Genomic DNA, 15,460 nt, shown 5'->3' with positions numbered 1-15,460 from the left:
ACTTCTTTTAGTTCAACTGATAACAATATTTCTATCTCACTAACTTTATTTGATAAGGATTGTACATTTTGGTGCAGGAGCATAAATTTCAATGATGACTTATTTACTAGGTTGTTTTGGCATACCTTATGTTCGACAGCTGCACATGACATATCATTTTTAACACTTTTACAATTGAATTCATTAAGAGAGAACAATGTTTACAATTTGGACCAATCTGGATTTAATTTGGAGACAATGCAGGCCAAACCCTATCCTTTAAATGAACACTAAAAATTGAATGCCTCACTCAAATAAATTTGTTAACCCATAACTACATGATACAGCCAATCCTATCTTAAAGTGGTATTTTACAATCCCTTTTGCTCATAGTTCTGTAGGAAACAGTTGGCCAGTCTGGACCCATTGTTCTACAACCTATGTACAAAGCCAATAATATTTTTGCATTTGGTTTAAGATCTGGTAAATTAACATCATATCTCACTATGAAATGTTTGCTGATGTTTACCTACCTACTGTTGGTGAAGAATCTGTTCTGTGATTCGATTCCTGAACAGGACAAATGGAAAAGAAATTTAACAACGTACAAAAAGGTAATAAGGACATACAATGTATGACAATTCCTGCTCGAACAACTATCGTAATTCAGCAACTCGATGTTTACACATTCAGACCGTGGAAGAATTTCCTGAACCAGTTCTCTGATGTAATCCTACAATGTGGCTGTGATGTAAATTTGCACCTGAGGAATAACATCCTGAAAATTCAGTCTTTGATTCATAATCAGTTTTCATCCCCTAAATTTGTGAACATGTTTAGGTATGCATGGTTCATGAGTGTATACATCACAGAAAAACCTGATAAATGTGAACCTCCTGTTAATTATTGCTTTAAAAATTGTGACACATGCTGTAAATTGTGCAATATATTGCAATAATCAGATGTGTGTGGTGCATGATGTGTATGCGTATGCAGCATTTCTTTGCAATGGCTAATACAACACCTAAATACTGTAAAATAACAAAGTAGATTTCAAACATAAAATTGAAATTCAAACAACCAAAGAAATAAAACAAAACAAACAACAAACAAATAAAACAAAGTTATTTCAATTAAATCCTTTAAGAGCCCGTCTTTTATGATTGCATTTGAACTGTGAAACTGCAAACAACACAAGCGTCTTACAGTGGACAGAGCATGCATATAGGGGTACTTTCAACTTATATGTGAGTTCTGTGACTTCAGGATGTAACTTAATCATATATGGTTCAATTGCTTGTTAAATATACTCTTAGATTTACTGTGCACAAGCTTTTTACCATTTCAAAAATTTTGATGTGAAGGGACGATTTCAAGATATTCTCTGTTTAAAGATGTGATTGCATAGTTGTAAAGTACAGTAGCAACCATGGAAATAACATTTGAACATTTTTGTTATACCTCCTACTGTTTTGACCATACATGCTCAGAAAGATAACAAAGGCATTTTCTTTGGGAGGGTTTCACCACTTCAATGGTCATAGGAGCACATGTAAAAAATATGTGTCTTATATTTTGACCTAGGCTACATCATACTCGAAGTGTATAGGAACTGGTGAGTGGCACTTGGGTAGTGTTACCTGTGAGAGGCAACAAAGACAGTGATACAGGAATAGAACTTTACTAGATCTCATTATCAGAAGTAGATTTTATACAAGGGATCTGCATCTGTTTGAAGCTCTGAAAGCTGTTATCATGCAGTGACCACTTGGAAAGTTTACAGTCATAGAAAAAAATTCCCCTCACGCCTGCCATGAAATATGGGTCTTGCCATTGGTGGGTTGGCTTGCACACCTCAGTGATACAGGTAGCCACACCTTAGGTGTAACAACAATTGAGGGAAGTGTCTCGAGAGGTTAAACATACATGTGACTCCTGAAGGGGAACAGCAAACTTTTCAGTAGTTGCAGGTGCAACAGTGTGGATGATTGATTGTGATTAAATGATGATGACACTCTCTTGGATAAAATATTCCATAGGTAAAATAGTCCCCCCCATTCTGATCTCCAGACATGGAGTAATCAGGAAGATTTCATCATCAGGAGAAACAAAATTGGCATTCTCCGTATTGAGCATGGAATGTTAGATCCCTTAATCAAGCAGGTAGATTAGAAAATTTAAAAAGGTAAATGGATATGTGGAAGGTACATAGAGTGGGAATTAGTGAAGTTCAGAGACAGGTGAAAGAAGATTTCTTGTCAGGTGAAAACAAGGCTTTAAATGTAAAGTGGGTTTATAATGGATAAGAAACTAGAAATGCGGGTAAGCTACTATGAACAGCTCATTGAATGAATTATCGTAGCCAAGATAGACACAAAGCCTGCACCTATGAGAGTAATGCAAGTTTATATGCCTACTAGCTCTGCAGATGATGAAGAGATTGAAGAAATGTGTGATGAGATAGAAGAAAATATTCAGATAGTTAAGGGGGATGAAAATTTCATAAATTATGATAAGGGAATGGAATTTCATAATAGCTATAGGAAGAGAAGGAAAACTAGTAGGTGAATACAGACTGGGGAAAAAGAATGAAAGAAAAAGCTGCATGGTAGAATTTTCCACAGAGCATAATTTAATCATCATTAACACATGGTTTATGAATTATGAAAGAAGGTTGTATACGTGGAACAGATCTGGAGGCACCAAAAGCTTCCAGATTGACTATATAATGGTAAGACAGAGATTTTAAATAGTAAGACATTTCCAAGGGCAGATGTGGACTCTAACCACTATTTATTAGCTATGAAATGTAGATTAAAACTGAAGAAATTGCAAAAATGTGGGAAATCGAGGAGATGGGACCTAGATAAGTTGAAAGAATAAGTTGTCAAGAGTGTCAGAGGGAGCATTAGGTAATAGTTGACTAGAACAGGGGAGGCAGCAGAAGATCAAATAGGTAAAATGAAAAGGCCTAGTAGGAATCCTTTGATAACACAGGAGACATTGAATTTAAACAATAAAAGGAGAAAATATAGAAATAGGCTACAACAAATGAAGCAGGCAAAAAGGAATACAAATGTATACAAAATGAGATTGAGAAGAAGTGCAAAATGGCTAAGCAGGAATGGCTAGAGCACAAATGTAAGGATTTAGAAGCATATTTCATTAAAAAACTAAACTTTGTGTTCTGCCTTATGGCAGGTCTTGTCATGGGAGAGCCTCATCAGAGGGGTCCTCCACATGAGTGTCTTGGGAAGTGATTCCAGTGGTGGTTCCCCATTGCCTTCCACTGATGATAATGATATTTCATTAAGGGAAATACAGAAATTGCCTACAGGAGAATTAAAGAGGCATTTGGAGGAAAGAGATATAGATGTATGAATATCAAGAACGTAGATGGAAAACCAGTGTTAAGCAAAGAAGAGAAAGCTGTAAGATGGAAAGGCTATATAGAGGGGCTATACAAGGGAGATGAACTTGAAGGCAATAGTATAGAAATGGGAGAGGATGTAGATGAAGATGAGATGGGAGATATGATACCGAAAGAAGAATTTGACAGAGCACTGAAAGACCTGAGTTGAAACAAATGGAGATTTTGTTAGAACTGCTGACAGCTTTGGAAGACCCAGCCATGACAAAACTCCTCCATGTGGTGTGCAAGATGTGTGAGACAGTTGCAATATCCTCATACTTCACGCAAAATGTAATAATACCAATTCCAAAGAAAGCAGTTATTGATAGGTGTGAAAATAACCAAACTATCATTTTCATAAGCCTTTGTTGCAAAATACTAAAACAAGCACTTTACAGAAGAACGGAAAAACTGGTAGAAGTCGACCTTGGGGAAGATCAGTTTCAAATCCGGAGAAATGTGGGAACACGTAAGGCAATACTGATGCTACAACTTATCTTAGAAGATAGGTTAAGGAAAGGCAAACCTACATTTATAGCATTTTTAAACTTAGAGAAAGCTTTTGACAATGTTTACTGGAATACTCTCTTTGAAACTGAGAAGGTAGCAGGGGTAAAATACGGGGAGCAAAAGACTATTTACAACTTGTACAGAAACCAGAGGGCAGTTACAGGAGTCAAGGAGGATGAAAGGGAAGCAATGGTTGAGAAGAGAGTGAGACATGGTTGTAGCCTATTCCCAAAGTTATTCAATCTGTACATTGAGTGAGCAGTAAAGGAAACCGAAGAAAAATTTGGAGTAGGAATTACGGTCCAGGGACAAGAAATAAAAAGTCTGAGGTTTGCTGATGACATTTTAATTCTGCCAGAGACAGCAGAGGCCTTGGAAAAGCAGTCGAATGGAATGGACAATGTCTTGAAAGGAGCATATAAAATGAATATCAAGAAAAACAAAAATTAGGGTAATGAAATTAAATCAAGTGATGCTGAGGGAATTAGATTAGGAAGCAAGACACTTAAAACAGTAGATGAGGTTTGTTATTTGGGCAGCAAAATAACTAATGATGGTAAAAGTAGAAAGGATATAAAATGTAGACTGGCAATGGCAAGAAAAACATATCTGAAGAAGAGAAATTTGTTAACATAAGATGTAGACTTAAGTGTTAGGAAGTCTTTCCGGAAGGTATTTGTCTGGAGTGTAGCAATGTATGGAAGCAAAACATGTACAATGAATAGTTTAGACAGAGAAGAAGTGAAGCTTTTGAGACAAAGTGCTACAGAAGAATGGTGAAGATTAGATGGGTAGATCATGTAGTTTATGACAAGCTACTGAATGGAATTGGGGAGACAAGAAATTTGTGGTACAACATACCTAACATGGGATTGGTTCATAGGACCCATTCTGAGACGTCAAGGGATCACCAGTTTAGTATTGGAGGCAAAGTATGAGGGGTAAAAATTTTTGAGCGAGAGCAAGAGATGAATACAGTAAACAGATTCAGAAGGATGTAGGTTGCAGTATTTATTCAGAGATGAAGAGGGTTGCACAGGATACATTAGCATGGAGAACTGCATCAAGCCAGTCTTCAGACTGAAGACAATAGAAAAATGCAAAATATCACTTTAATTTGTTGGAAAAAGTACATTATTTACATTTTATTAGTACCTTCTAAGTTGAAGGAGGACTGCTGCTAATGGTAGCATCTTGTTGTCAAACAGTTTTACCAGCTTAACAAAAACTAATAATAAAAAACCCCAATACAGGTGAAATAAATACCTAATTCGTGAAAAATTTTTTCATAATTCTTAAATCTGGGACAAATAAGTGTCCTGAATTACCATAAAAAAGTGCTACAGAAGAATGGTGAAGATTAGATGGGTAGATCATGTAATTTATGACAAGCTACTGAATGGAGTTGGGGAGACAAGAAATTTGCTGTACAACATGACTAAAAGCGGGATTGGATGATAGAACCCATTCTGAGACATCAAGGGATTGCCAGTTTAGTATTGGAGGCAAAGTATGAGGGATAAAAATTTTTGAGCAAGAGCAAGAGATGAATCTCTATGACTGTCATACTTCACACTGAGGGAGGCAGATTGGAATATTTAACAATTAATCATTCTCAAAGTATCAAGATAATATCTGATTCTTTATTCTAAATGCAAACTTTGTCTGATGATTATGTAAAAATATTATACACTCAGCAAACATTTCATTCATATCCAAAAATATATACAAGTCTATTGCTGGTGCCAAGGACTTGATATATAATTCTGTCTTTTGAAACTTTATCAGATGATTCAAAGGATGGTACTGTAATAACGAAATAACCATCTTGCCTCATAGAAAATGGGTTTATTGGGGCTGCATTCTTATGGCCTGAGCATTTCTTTAGCATGGTATAATGATTTTGAGAGGGAATGATGGATTAGGCACAAGTCAAAGTTTGAATTCTCACCTCCTCCACCAAGCGAGGTGGTACAGTGGTTAGCATACTGGACTTGCATTCAAGAGGATGACAGTTCAAACTTGCAATCGGCCATCCTGCTTTAAGTTTTCCATGATTTCCCTAAATTGCTTCAGGCAAATGCTGGGATGCTTCCTTCACCATCCTTCCCTATCCAATGGGACCTATGATCTTGCTGTTTGGTCCCTTCCACTAAATCAACCAACCAGCAAACCATCACCTCCTGCTAATATTTGTAAAGTAATATTTCTGACTTATTGGAAATTCTGGGGATTATTGCTTCTAAAAGATTATATTCTTTGATAAACTTCACGATCTTTTTGAATAGAACTGTTCTCCATTCAGATGGCAGTTTAATTCCATCTGTACTATCTTTATATTTTGCTTCTAGTTTCAACACTGCTCTGAAATTCACAAGATGTTTCTGTTGAATAGAGATATACAAGGAAGTAGTAGAGAAATACAAGGAAGAATGCAAAGAAATATTAAAATAATGCCATTTAGTGAAAAATAATACTTTAATAATAAATACACAATAATTATGAACAATTATTACATATGCATTATGAACAACAGAGTACAAAATATAAATGGCAAGTCAAGTTGATGGGTAGGCCATAATATCAATTAACAGCTGTTTGAAACTCACAGACATCTGTTGGATAAGCTCAATATTATCAGAAGCAATTCTTAAGATGTGCAACAACGCTATATTTATCATACACTATAATTTAAAAACCAAGTTTTTACTCTCTTAGTCTCAACAGTCAGTTAGTTAAATGAGCTTCATGTCTGTACCAGTTTCTAAATTGATCATGAGCCATAGAAGGATTATATCTCAATTAAGGATGACGCATAATTTTTAGCAGCTTGATTAAAATAGCTGTGTATTCATAAAAAACACTGTACTACCTACATTTTTACAAAGAGGACTGAAAATATAGGAGGCATATTTAGGCATACAGAGTTCCTTCTCACTACATAAATTCTAAATATAAATCAACAATTTGTACATTTTGTGTAGAACAATTATTTATTAAAAACCAGAGCATAATTAATGGAAAAGATAACAGTAGAATACCAGAACAAGACCTTTTTGCCAAAAACACATTTAACTTTCCTTCTTATGAAAGTCTACTGCTACCAAAATGAGCAGCCTGACAAGAAAAGAAAAGAAAATATATGGATTGTTAGCATAACTGTAAAATATTTTGAAGACACAAATTTTTCAACAGTAGAATACCAGAACAAGACCTTTTTGCCAAAAACACATTTAACTTTCCTTCTTATGAAAGTCTACTGCTACCAAAATGAGCAGCCTGACAAGAAACGAAAAGAAAATATATGAAATCATGAATATTACCTGACATTACTGTCTGCCTTGTATGAAAATCTTACTGGAGATATTTAAACATTAAAATTTAATCTTTGGAAAATATCAGTCTGTGTTAATGGGAATCTCAATATAGAAATCTTACATAATTATTTTTAGAGATATTAATACTGCTTCATAAACCATCAATATGTTTTTGAAAAATCATATTGTACATACAGTGATGAGGAGGAACCTTTAATGATGATGCTATTCAGTAAACTACAAAATACTCAATATACAATTCAGTAGTAAGGGTGAAATAAATTACTGTGAGCTACATTTACTAAAATAACATATTATTTGAAATATGAACATAACAAAGAACTCATGAAAGTAAATTAGTTGCAAAAGCAGGGGGACAGAAACACAGAAACACAATACAGTGTAAGACTGAAAGGGGAGTACAAATTTGTAGTGACACAACCAACAAAAGAGAGAGAGGAAAACAAATGTGAGAAAAGAATGAATGTGATACAGTTCAGTTCAGATAGTGTGCAAATAACTGGTGATTTGTATCACTACCTTGTTTTCTGCCATTCTTTAAGCTCTATTTTACCTCCTTCCTTATCTCTTTCCTAATTTTTCCCTTCTCCCTCTCTATCAATCTGGTTCCCTCTCCCTCTTTTCCTCCTCCTCATACTCTTGCCACCCACCACCTCATATTTTATTCTGTTTATCTTTACACTAATTTTTTATGATCTGTTTAAGTGAATCAGTGCATCTTTAGGTATTATAAATTTGAATAATTAGTGTTAAGACCTCATTATTACAATGAAGTCTGAATAACTTTGGATCTCAGCCATGATAATAAATGATGCTCTGTCCCAGTGTAGCTCTGGGTGTGAGTTTACCCCTGCTATTTCTCCAACCCTTTCACAACTATTCTGTTCACCTATTTCTTTTGGTGCCCATTGAAGGGTACTAAGGTTCTAAAACCTTCAAATTCATTATCACTGGCTGTCTAATACCACTGTTAAGTGGGCTCACTTATACTAATTTCAGCACTTGGAAATTACAAGGTGATTTTATTTTTTGGTTCTAAATAGAGTTTAAATATTAAGGAACATAGTTGCACATCTTACAAAAATAATTCACTATATACTGAAAGGAAAAGTCCATTATGGAGTCAGCAGGTCTTAATTCTCATTGTATACAAAATTTTAATAACTGGAACATCTTCAACTCTCCCCTTTTCAAGTAAAAATTGAAAGGAAACACTATGATAAAGTTTTCAAATTTTCTAAATTCTGTAGTAAAATATTTTAATTAATTTTCATACTTCATCAGCTTCATTCTATCTTCTTGCTGTAAGGTTCACTTGTCAGTATCTTATAATGTCAATTTTTATTTCACATCAACTATATGTGTTGCTATAAATAAAGTTGAGGTGCACTACTGGTTCAGGGTCTCGATACATAAATAATAATAATAGCTATAAAGTTTCTTGATGAAAGTAGCAAAATATGCAACACATTGACAAAAAACACATACTTCAGTTTTATAGATGAACTAGAGTGACATTAATCAAGCAAATATATACAAAATTTGTTCATAGGTTGAACACAGAAAGAAATGTCTCTCATTGGTACATTTCAGCAGTAACTGACAATAGAGCAGTTGAAAGTTATTTTGTTTGCAAAGTGCACGTTATTTTAATCAGCTGACAGCATTATTAAGTATGCTGTAATCACCAAAATTGGTCCAAGTGTGGTCCCAAAATCGAGGATCTGCTCGAGGATCGTATGGAAGGTTTCCCGGAGGCACTGCTGTTGCATTTATAGTTTTTAGAATTGACTCTAGGCGCTGCACAATTTCAGGGTGTCTGAAAAGTAATCAGAGAAAATGAAAAATTATTTCAAAATGCTATGAGCAATCTGAATCTCAGTTTTCAGTTTACCTTCATTAATAAATGTTTAAGTTTCCAGCCACCAAATATGTGGACTATGTGTAATTACACAAGGTGTAATGTCATATCCTTCCTCTGATGACATAAATCATTCCAGTTAGTAATCCAATTTGGACCTTTAAACTAATTCTCATTAATTATATGTATCTCATTCCCTAATAAGAGGGTTCACTTGAGACATAATTCCACTGTTGGTGTAACATTCTGAAGTCGCAAGAACATGAAGACAAAAGAAAGTGGAGGTCAAAATTTATTTGAGTCTATGAACAATAAGAAAATGGAGGGTAGGATCATGCCTGATTCCCTTAATTTGCACTGCTAAAAGTGTTGTAAGCAGTTATTTTATTGTTATTTTAAATGAGGTCATGTTTGTGTTCTGTTTATGTAATTAGTGTTTCATTTTCTTCATTAATTTTAATCATCTTATGTCATTGCAGTTGTAAATGTTTCTGTTTAACAAGGTATGAGTGACATTAACCCTGCTCCATTATTACTGGCAAAAAAGAACATGGCATATGGATAAAAGTAACAGGGATGTGTTATAGTTGGGAACCTCACATATACTGTATCCTGCATGTTTGGATTTGTTAAAGTAGAATAATTTTTAGAATGAGTTTCGTGAATTACAGGATGAAGTTTTTTATGCTGTTCTAATCATACCATGACAATCAATGTTGGACATTGGATGCCAGTTACACACTTTAGTCAGTTATGTCTCTTCCAGTCCTTAGTTTTAAATTTTTTACCTCAAAAGTAATGCATGAAAGTTTTATTTAATTTTCAAGGCTGGGATGTAAATACATAGTGAGTAAAATAGACATAAGTAATCATATTGACTCTGATATGTTCATTATTGTTATCATGCTTCTGGTTTATTTCTCACTACTGCACCAAAATATTGTTTGATTTGATATATTAAGTATTCATGCAAGTATATGGAGTGCCACATGAATGTTTTTGTACTTTCCAATTAAAATTATAAACAAAGTATAGGTCAGTCCATTGCAATTTCTGTAACAGAAGATCAAGTTGATTTCATGCTAGTCCAGTTAGTAATGCTTCCACAAGCTGCGAGAGGTGTAATTGAATTGGGGAAAACTCTGCCTATTCCAGTAGATACATTATCAGATATTGTTAACAATATATTTATCTTTTATTTTATTTAATTATTTAAATGTCAAGTTCCATAGGACCAAATTGAGGTGCAAATCTCCAAGGTCATGGAACGTGTCAGTACATGAACTTACAACATAAAAAGTAATAACAGATAAAAATAAATGTTCATGAACCTGAAAGAAAATCAGTCCATAAGTTTAAGCAAACGCTATCATCAATACAATGAGAATCATCTTAATTTTTCAAGGAACTCCTCGACAGAATAGAAGGAGTGACCTATGAAGAAACTCTTCAGTTTCGATTTGAAAGCACGTAGATTACTGCTAAGATTTTTGAATTCGAGTGGCAGCTTATTGAAAATGGATGCAGCAGTATACTGCATACCTTTTTGCACAAGAGTTAAGGAAGTCCGATCCAAATGGAGGTTTGATTTCTGCTGAGTATTAACCAAGTGAAAGCTGCTTACTGTTGGAAATAAACTAATATTGGTAACAAGAAATGACAATAAGGAATATACAGATTGAGAGGCCAATGTCAAAATACCCAGACTCGTGAAAAGAGGTCGACAAGAGGTTTGTGAACTCACACCACTTATTGCCCGAACCGCCCATTTCTGAGCCAAAAATAGCCTTCTAGAATGTGAAGAGTTACCCCAAAACATAATACCATATGACATAAGTGAATGAAAATAAGCAAAGTAGACTAATTTATGTGTCAAAATATCACTCACTTTCAATACCGTTCGAATAGCGAAAATGGCAGTATTAAGTCTTTGAACAAGATCCTGAACGTGGGCTTTCCACGACAGCTTACTATCTATCTGAACACCTAAGAATTTGAACTGTTCAGTTTCACTAATCATATGCCCATTCTGTGAGATTAAAACGTCAGGTTTTGTTGAATTGTGTGCTAGGAACTGTAAAAACTGAGTCTTACTGTGATTTAACGTTAGTTTATTTTCAACAAGCCATGAACTGAGGTCATGTACTGCTCTACTTGAAACCGAGTCAATGTTGCACACAACATCCTTTACTACCAAGCTAGTGTCATCAGCAAACAGAAATATTTTAGAGTTACCCATAATACTAGAGGGCATATCATTTATATAAATAAGGAACTGGAGCAGCCCCAACACTGATCCCTGGGGCACCCCCCACTTGACAGTACCACACTCAGATCCCACATCACAGCCGTTATCAACATTGTGAATAATGACCTTTTGCTGCCTGTTGCTAAAGTAAGAGGTGAACCAATTGTGAGCTACTCCCCTTATTCCGTAATGGTCCAACTTTTGGAGCAATATTGTGTGATCAACACAGTCAAACGCCTTTGTTAAATAAAAAAAATACGCCAAGCATTCGAAACTTTTTGTTTAGCCCATCCAGTACCTCACAGAGAAAAGAGAATATAGCATTTTCAGTTGTCAAACGACTTCTAAAGCCGAACTGTACATTTGATAGCAAATCGTGTGATATAAAATGATCAATTAACCTTACATACACAGCCGTTTCGATAAATTTTGCAAACACTGATGGCATAAAAATAGGTCTAAAATTATCTACATTATCCCTTTCTCCCTTTTTATAAAGCGGCTTCACTACTGAGTACTTTAATCGCTCAGGAAACTGACCATTCCTAAAGGAAAAATTACAAATATGGCTAAATACAGGGCTAACATGTGCAGCACAGTACTTTAATATTCTTCTAGACACTCCATCATAACCACCACAGTCCTTAGTCTTCAGTGATTTGATTATTGTCTCAATCTCCTTCTTGTCTGTATCACAGAGGAGTATTTCAGACGTCAATCTCGGAAAGGCATTTGCTGAGAAATTTGTATGATCTCCTGTAGATACTAAATTTTTATTTAATTCACCAGCAATGCTCAGAAAATGGTTGTTAAATACTGTACATATATCTGATTTATCAGTAACAGAAATATTATTACTGCAAACTGACTTTATATCGTTAACCTTGTGCTGCTGACCAGACACTTCCTTCACAACTGACCATATGGCTTTAATTTTATCCTGTGAATTAGCTATTCTATTTGCATACCACATACTTTTTGCCTTGCTAATAACATTTTTAAGCACCTTACAATACTGTTTGTAATGGGCTACTGTAGCTTGATTGTGACTACTTCTAACATTTTGATATAATTCCCGCTTTGTTATACATGATATCCTTATCTCACTAATCAGCCAACCGGGCTGTCCATTACTGCTAGTACCCCATTTAGAATGTTCTAATGGAAAGCAACTCTCAAAGAGCATGAGAAATGTGTTATGTAAAGCATTGTATTTATCATCTATATTATCGGCACTATAAACATCTTGCCACTCTTGTTCCTTGACAAGTTTTGAAAAACTCTCTATTGCTGTTGGATTAACTGTCCTACATAGTTTGTAATTAAATACAACATTGGTTAGAGCACAAAAACCTTTTAGTGTTAAAATTTGTGCATCTTGGTCTGAAAGGCCATTCACCCTTTTACTAACAGAATGCCCATCTAGTAATGTGCTACTGTTCCCCTGCAGCCTAGTTGGAAAAAACACAGTTTGCATCAGATCATAAGAATTTAGGAGATCTACCAACATCCTTTTTCTTGCACAATCATGTATAAAATTAATTTTGAAGTCACCACATAGAACTACTTTCTGGTACTTCCTACAAAGTGAATCAAGAACCTTCTCTAGCTTAAGCAAAAATGCTCTGAAGTCGGAGTTAGGGGGCCTATAAACAACATCTGGTAACCAAGAAGCAAAATTAGAAGCATTGTCAGAAATGGTTAGTAAGCTATTTGCTAATGAAGATGCAAAATTAGAGGCAGTGTCGGTGGCAGTTAAGAAAATAACAGCTGACAATGAAGACATGACCAATAGGGTGGCTATTTTAGCCCAAGAGGGATAAAATTATTTAGCCAAAAGGAGGGCAAAATTGGAGGCAGAATCATCTGAAGTGGCCAGTTTATCCAAAAGTGAAAATGAAATACTGATTGAAAGTTTTAAAATACAAGAGAAAGCTATTAATAACCAGCTTGAAAGTGAATTATAGAAAATGATTACAAATTTGTCAATTGATTTAGAAGAAATTCGACAATTGAAATAACCAATAAGCCCAAACTCCTTTAGAATGACACGAAACACAAGAGAAGGAACTGACGGCAAATCTAGATTTATCGAGTGATTATCATTAAAGTGCAGCTTCTCATGGAGGGCCAGTGTGGGCTGCAATTATCATATAGCAGCAAAACTTGGTGGATATGCAAATTTATTAATATGGAACCGATGTTGGCCACCAGGTGCAAATCTGGCACTATACAAAATTCTGTTGATGTATCCAGTGCTCATATCGAACAAATTGTGTTAGTGGTGGTTAATAATAAAGTCAAAATTAGGCCTTTCTCACTTGCCTGACTTTTCTGCCCACATTCTGTTCCTAATACATTACATATGGAAACATTTCTGTATGTCTTTCTTGCATTCACAGCACCAGATTTATACCCGGAGGCCAAAATTAGAACTAATTTTTTTCCAACATAAGTTGATTTTGCATTAACGCAATAGAATATCTACCAAGTTTTGCTGCCATAAGATAACTACATACATATGCAAGTTTAGTTTTGAATAGGTTTGCAAGTTAATGCAGCCTGTGAATTACATATATTTTTGTTTGGAATTATGTGCATTCTTATTTGTTATAGTTGATGCATGTTTCAGCTGGTAGGATGTTGAATCAGGTTTTTTGTTCACTAAGACAGACTGGAGATGTCATAATGATAAACCATAAGTTATGGTTTCCATAAAACAACTTAGTTAAATTTGATTTGGAGCTCCTGTTGTGTATATCAAGGTATGTGGACCAGGGAAAGTATAGATTCATTTAGAACATTTTGGGTCTAGTACAGTTTTGTTTTTACATTTTGAATGAATGTGATTGTGGTCTGATAGCCTGACAAAATACAAACTTATTTTTGAGTTAGCAATAGGCATCCTATAAAAATGCAAAGTTATTTCTGAGTTAGCAATAATCATATAGTAAATTTTGTTGCTACTCAGTAGGAAGGGAATGATATAATCATATATCTCATTGCATTGATGTGCAGTACTTAACTGCATGGGATTACCACTACACTGATTTGCTGTAAGTGTTGGACAGTGTGTTGGATATTGCACTATAGAGGTGCCAGTTATGCTATATGTGACCATATGGTGCAGATCTCACACACATTTCACACAATGCATTAAATCTGCTGGTGAATTTTAAGCAGTAACAATGATGACATGGTAGACAGTTATTGTTGGTATGGGGAAACGCTGTGTGCGGTGACCAATAATGATACTGAAGTGAACTGATAATTCTTGTACAATGGAAGACAGTTCACGTAAAAAATAAAAAAAAAGTAAAATAAAGAATGAGAATGGCATGTGAACCCAAGGTAAGCAGATACATTGCTTGGGAGAATGACTGCTTTCCGACAGATAGCACCCCGATCTGCATTTCATTGTGAGATGTTTCATGTGTGAATTTTCATATATGCAGGAAGAGCTTAAGTCGTGATAAGATGAATTGTTAACAATTGCATCTTGATAATTTAAACACTAGATATGATTATAGATTTTTGTTTCACTATTTATTTTGTCTTAATCCCTATGATCCAAATTTTTACATAATGTAATGTCAGGAGAGGCTCTATATGTATATTAACATCTTAATGAATACTAATGCACCTGCAGAAACATATGGTTGATTTGTTATTGCATATTCATAAACTTTGTGTTCTGATGTTACACATGACTGACTGAAGAGATGTATGCCTTGAAATAGCATTCTGAACTCCACAAAGACCGTAGACAAAATCCTGTACTAAAAGTATTATATCCTGATTTTCTGGCTCCTGATGATTGATGCCACCCTCATTTCTGGTTTTCAGAAATGTTTTCCCAGCAACTAGCTGTCACAATGGCAGGGTGAAGAAATATTAGTCCATCCTCAAAAAATACAACACCACAGCAGAAGCTCATTCCAATCACCAGAGCTCCTACATTAATTGCCATACAGTTAAATAGAAATATACAACAGATTTACATTCAAAATCCTGTTAACAGCTACTCAGTCTGGAGAAAAACATTGCTTTGTAACATTGGAGATATTCTCACACTTCCAAATTTTGGAGATAACTAAATGATCAAGTTGATG

The 15,460-nt window shown here is 34.9% G+C and overlaps 1 protein-coding gene across 1 annotated transcript in view; it reads right to left on the bottom strand.

Annotated features, from left to right (window-relative positions):
- Positions 1-7,047: 7,047 nt before the first annotated feature.
- LOC126175891 (arylsulfatase B-like) overlaps positions 7,048-15,460 on the bottom strand; it is a 361,227-nt gene continuing 352,814 nt past the window's right edge. The window contains exon 11 of the mRNA XM_049922945.1: positions 7,048-9,058. Within this exon, the coding sequence (XP_049778902.1) occupies positions 8,893-9,058 (166 nt within the window). The 3' untranslated portion in view covers positions 7,048-8,892. The remainder of the gene's footprint in view (positions 9,059-15,460) is intronic.

Source organism: Schistocerca cancellata, chromosome 3 (assembly GCF_023864275.1).
Source record: "Schistocerca cancellata isolate TAMUIC-IGC-003103 chromosome 3, iqSchCanc2.1, whole genome shotgun sequence".
In the NCBI taxonomy this organism is placed as follows: Eukaryota; Metazoa; Arthropoda; class Insecta; order Orthoptera; family Acrididae; genus Schistocerca; species Schistocerca cancellata.
This window is presented reverse-complemented; position numbering and strand designations above follow the sequence as displayed.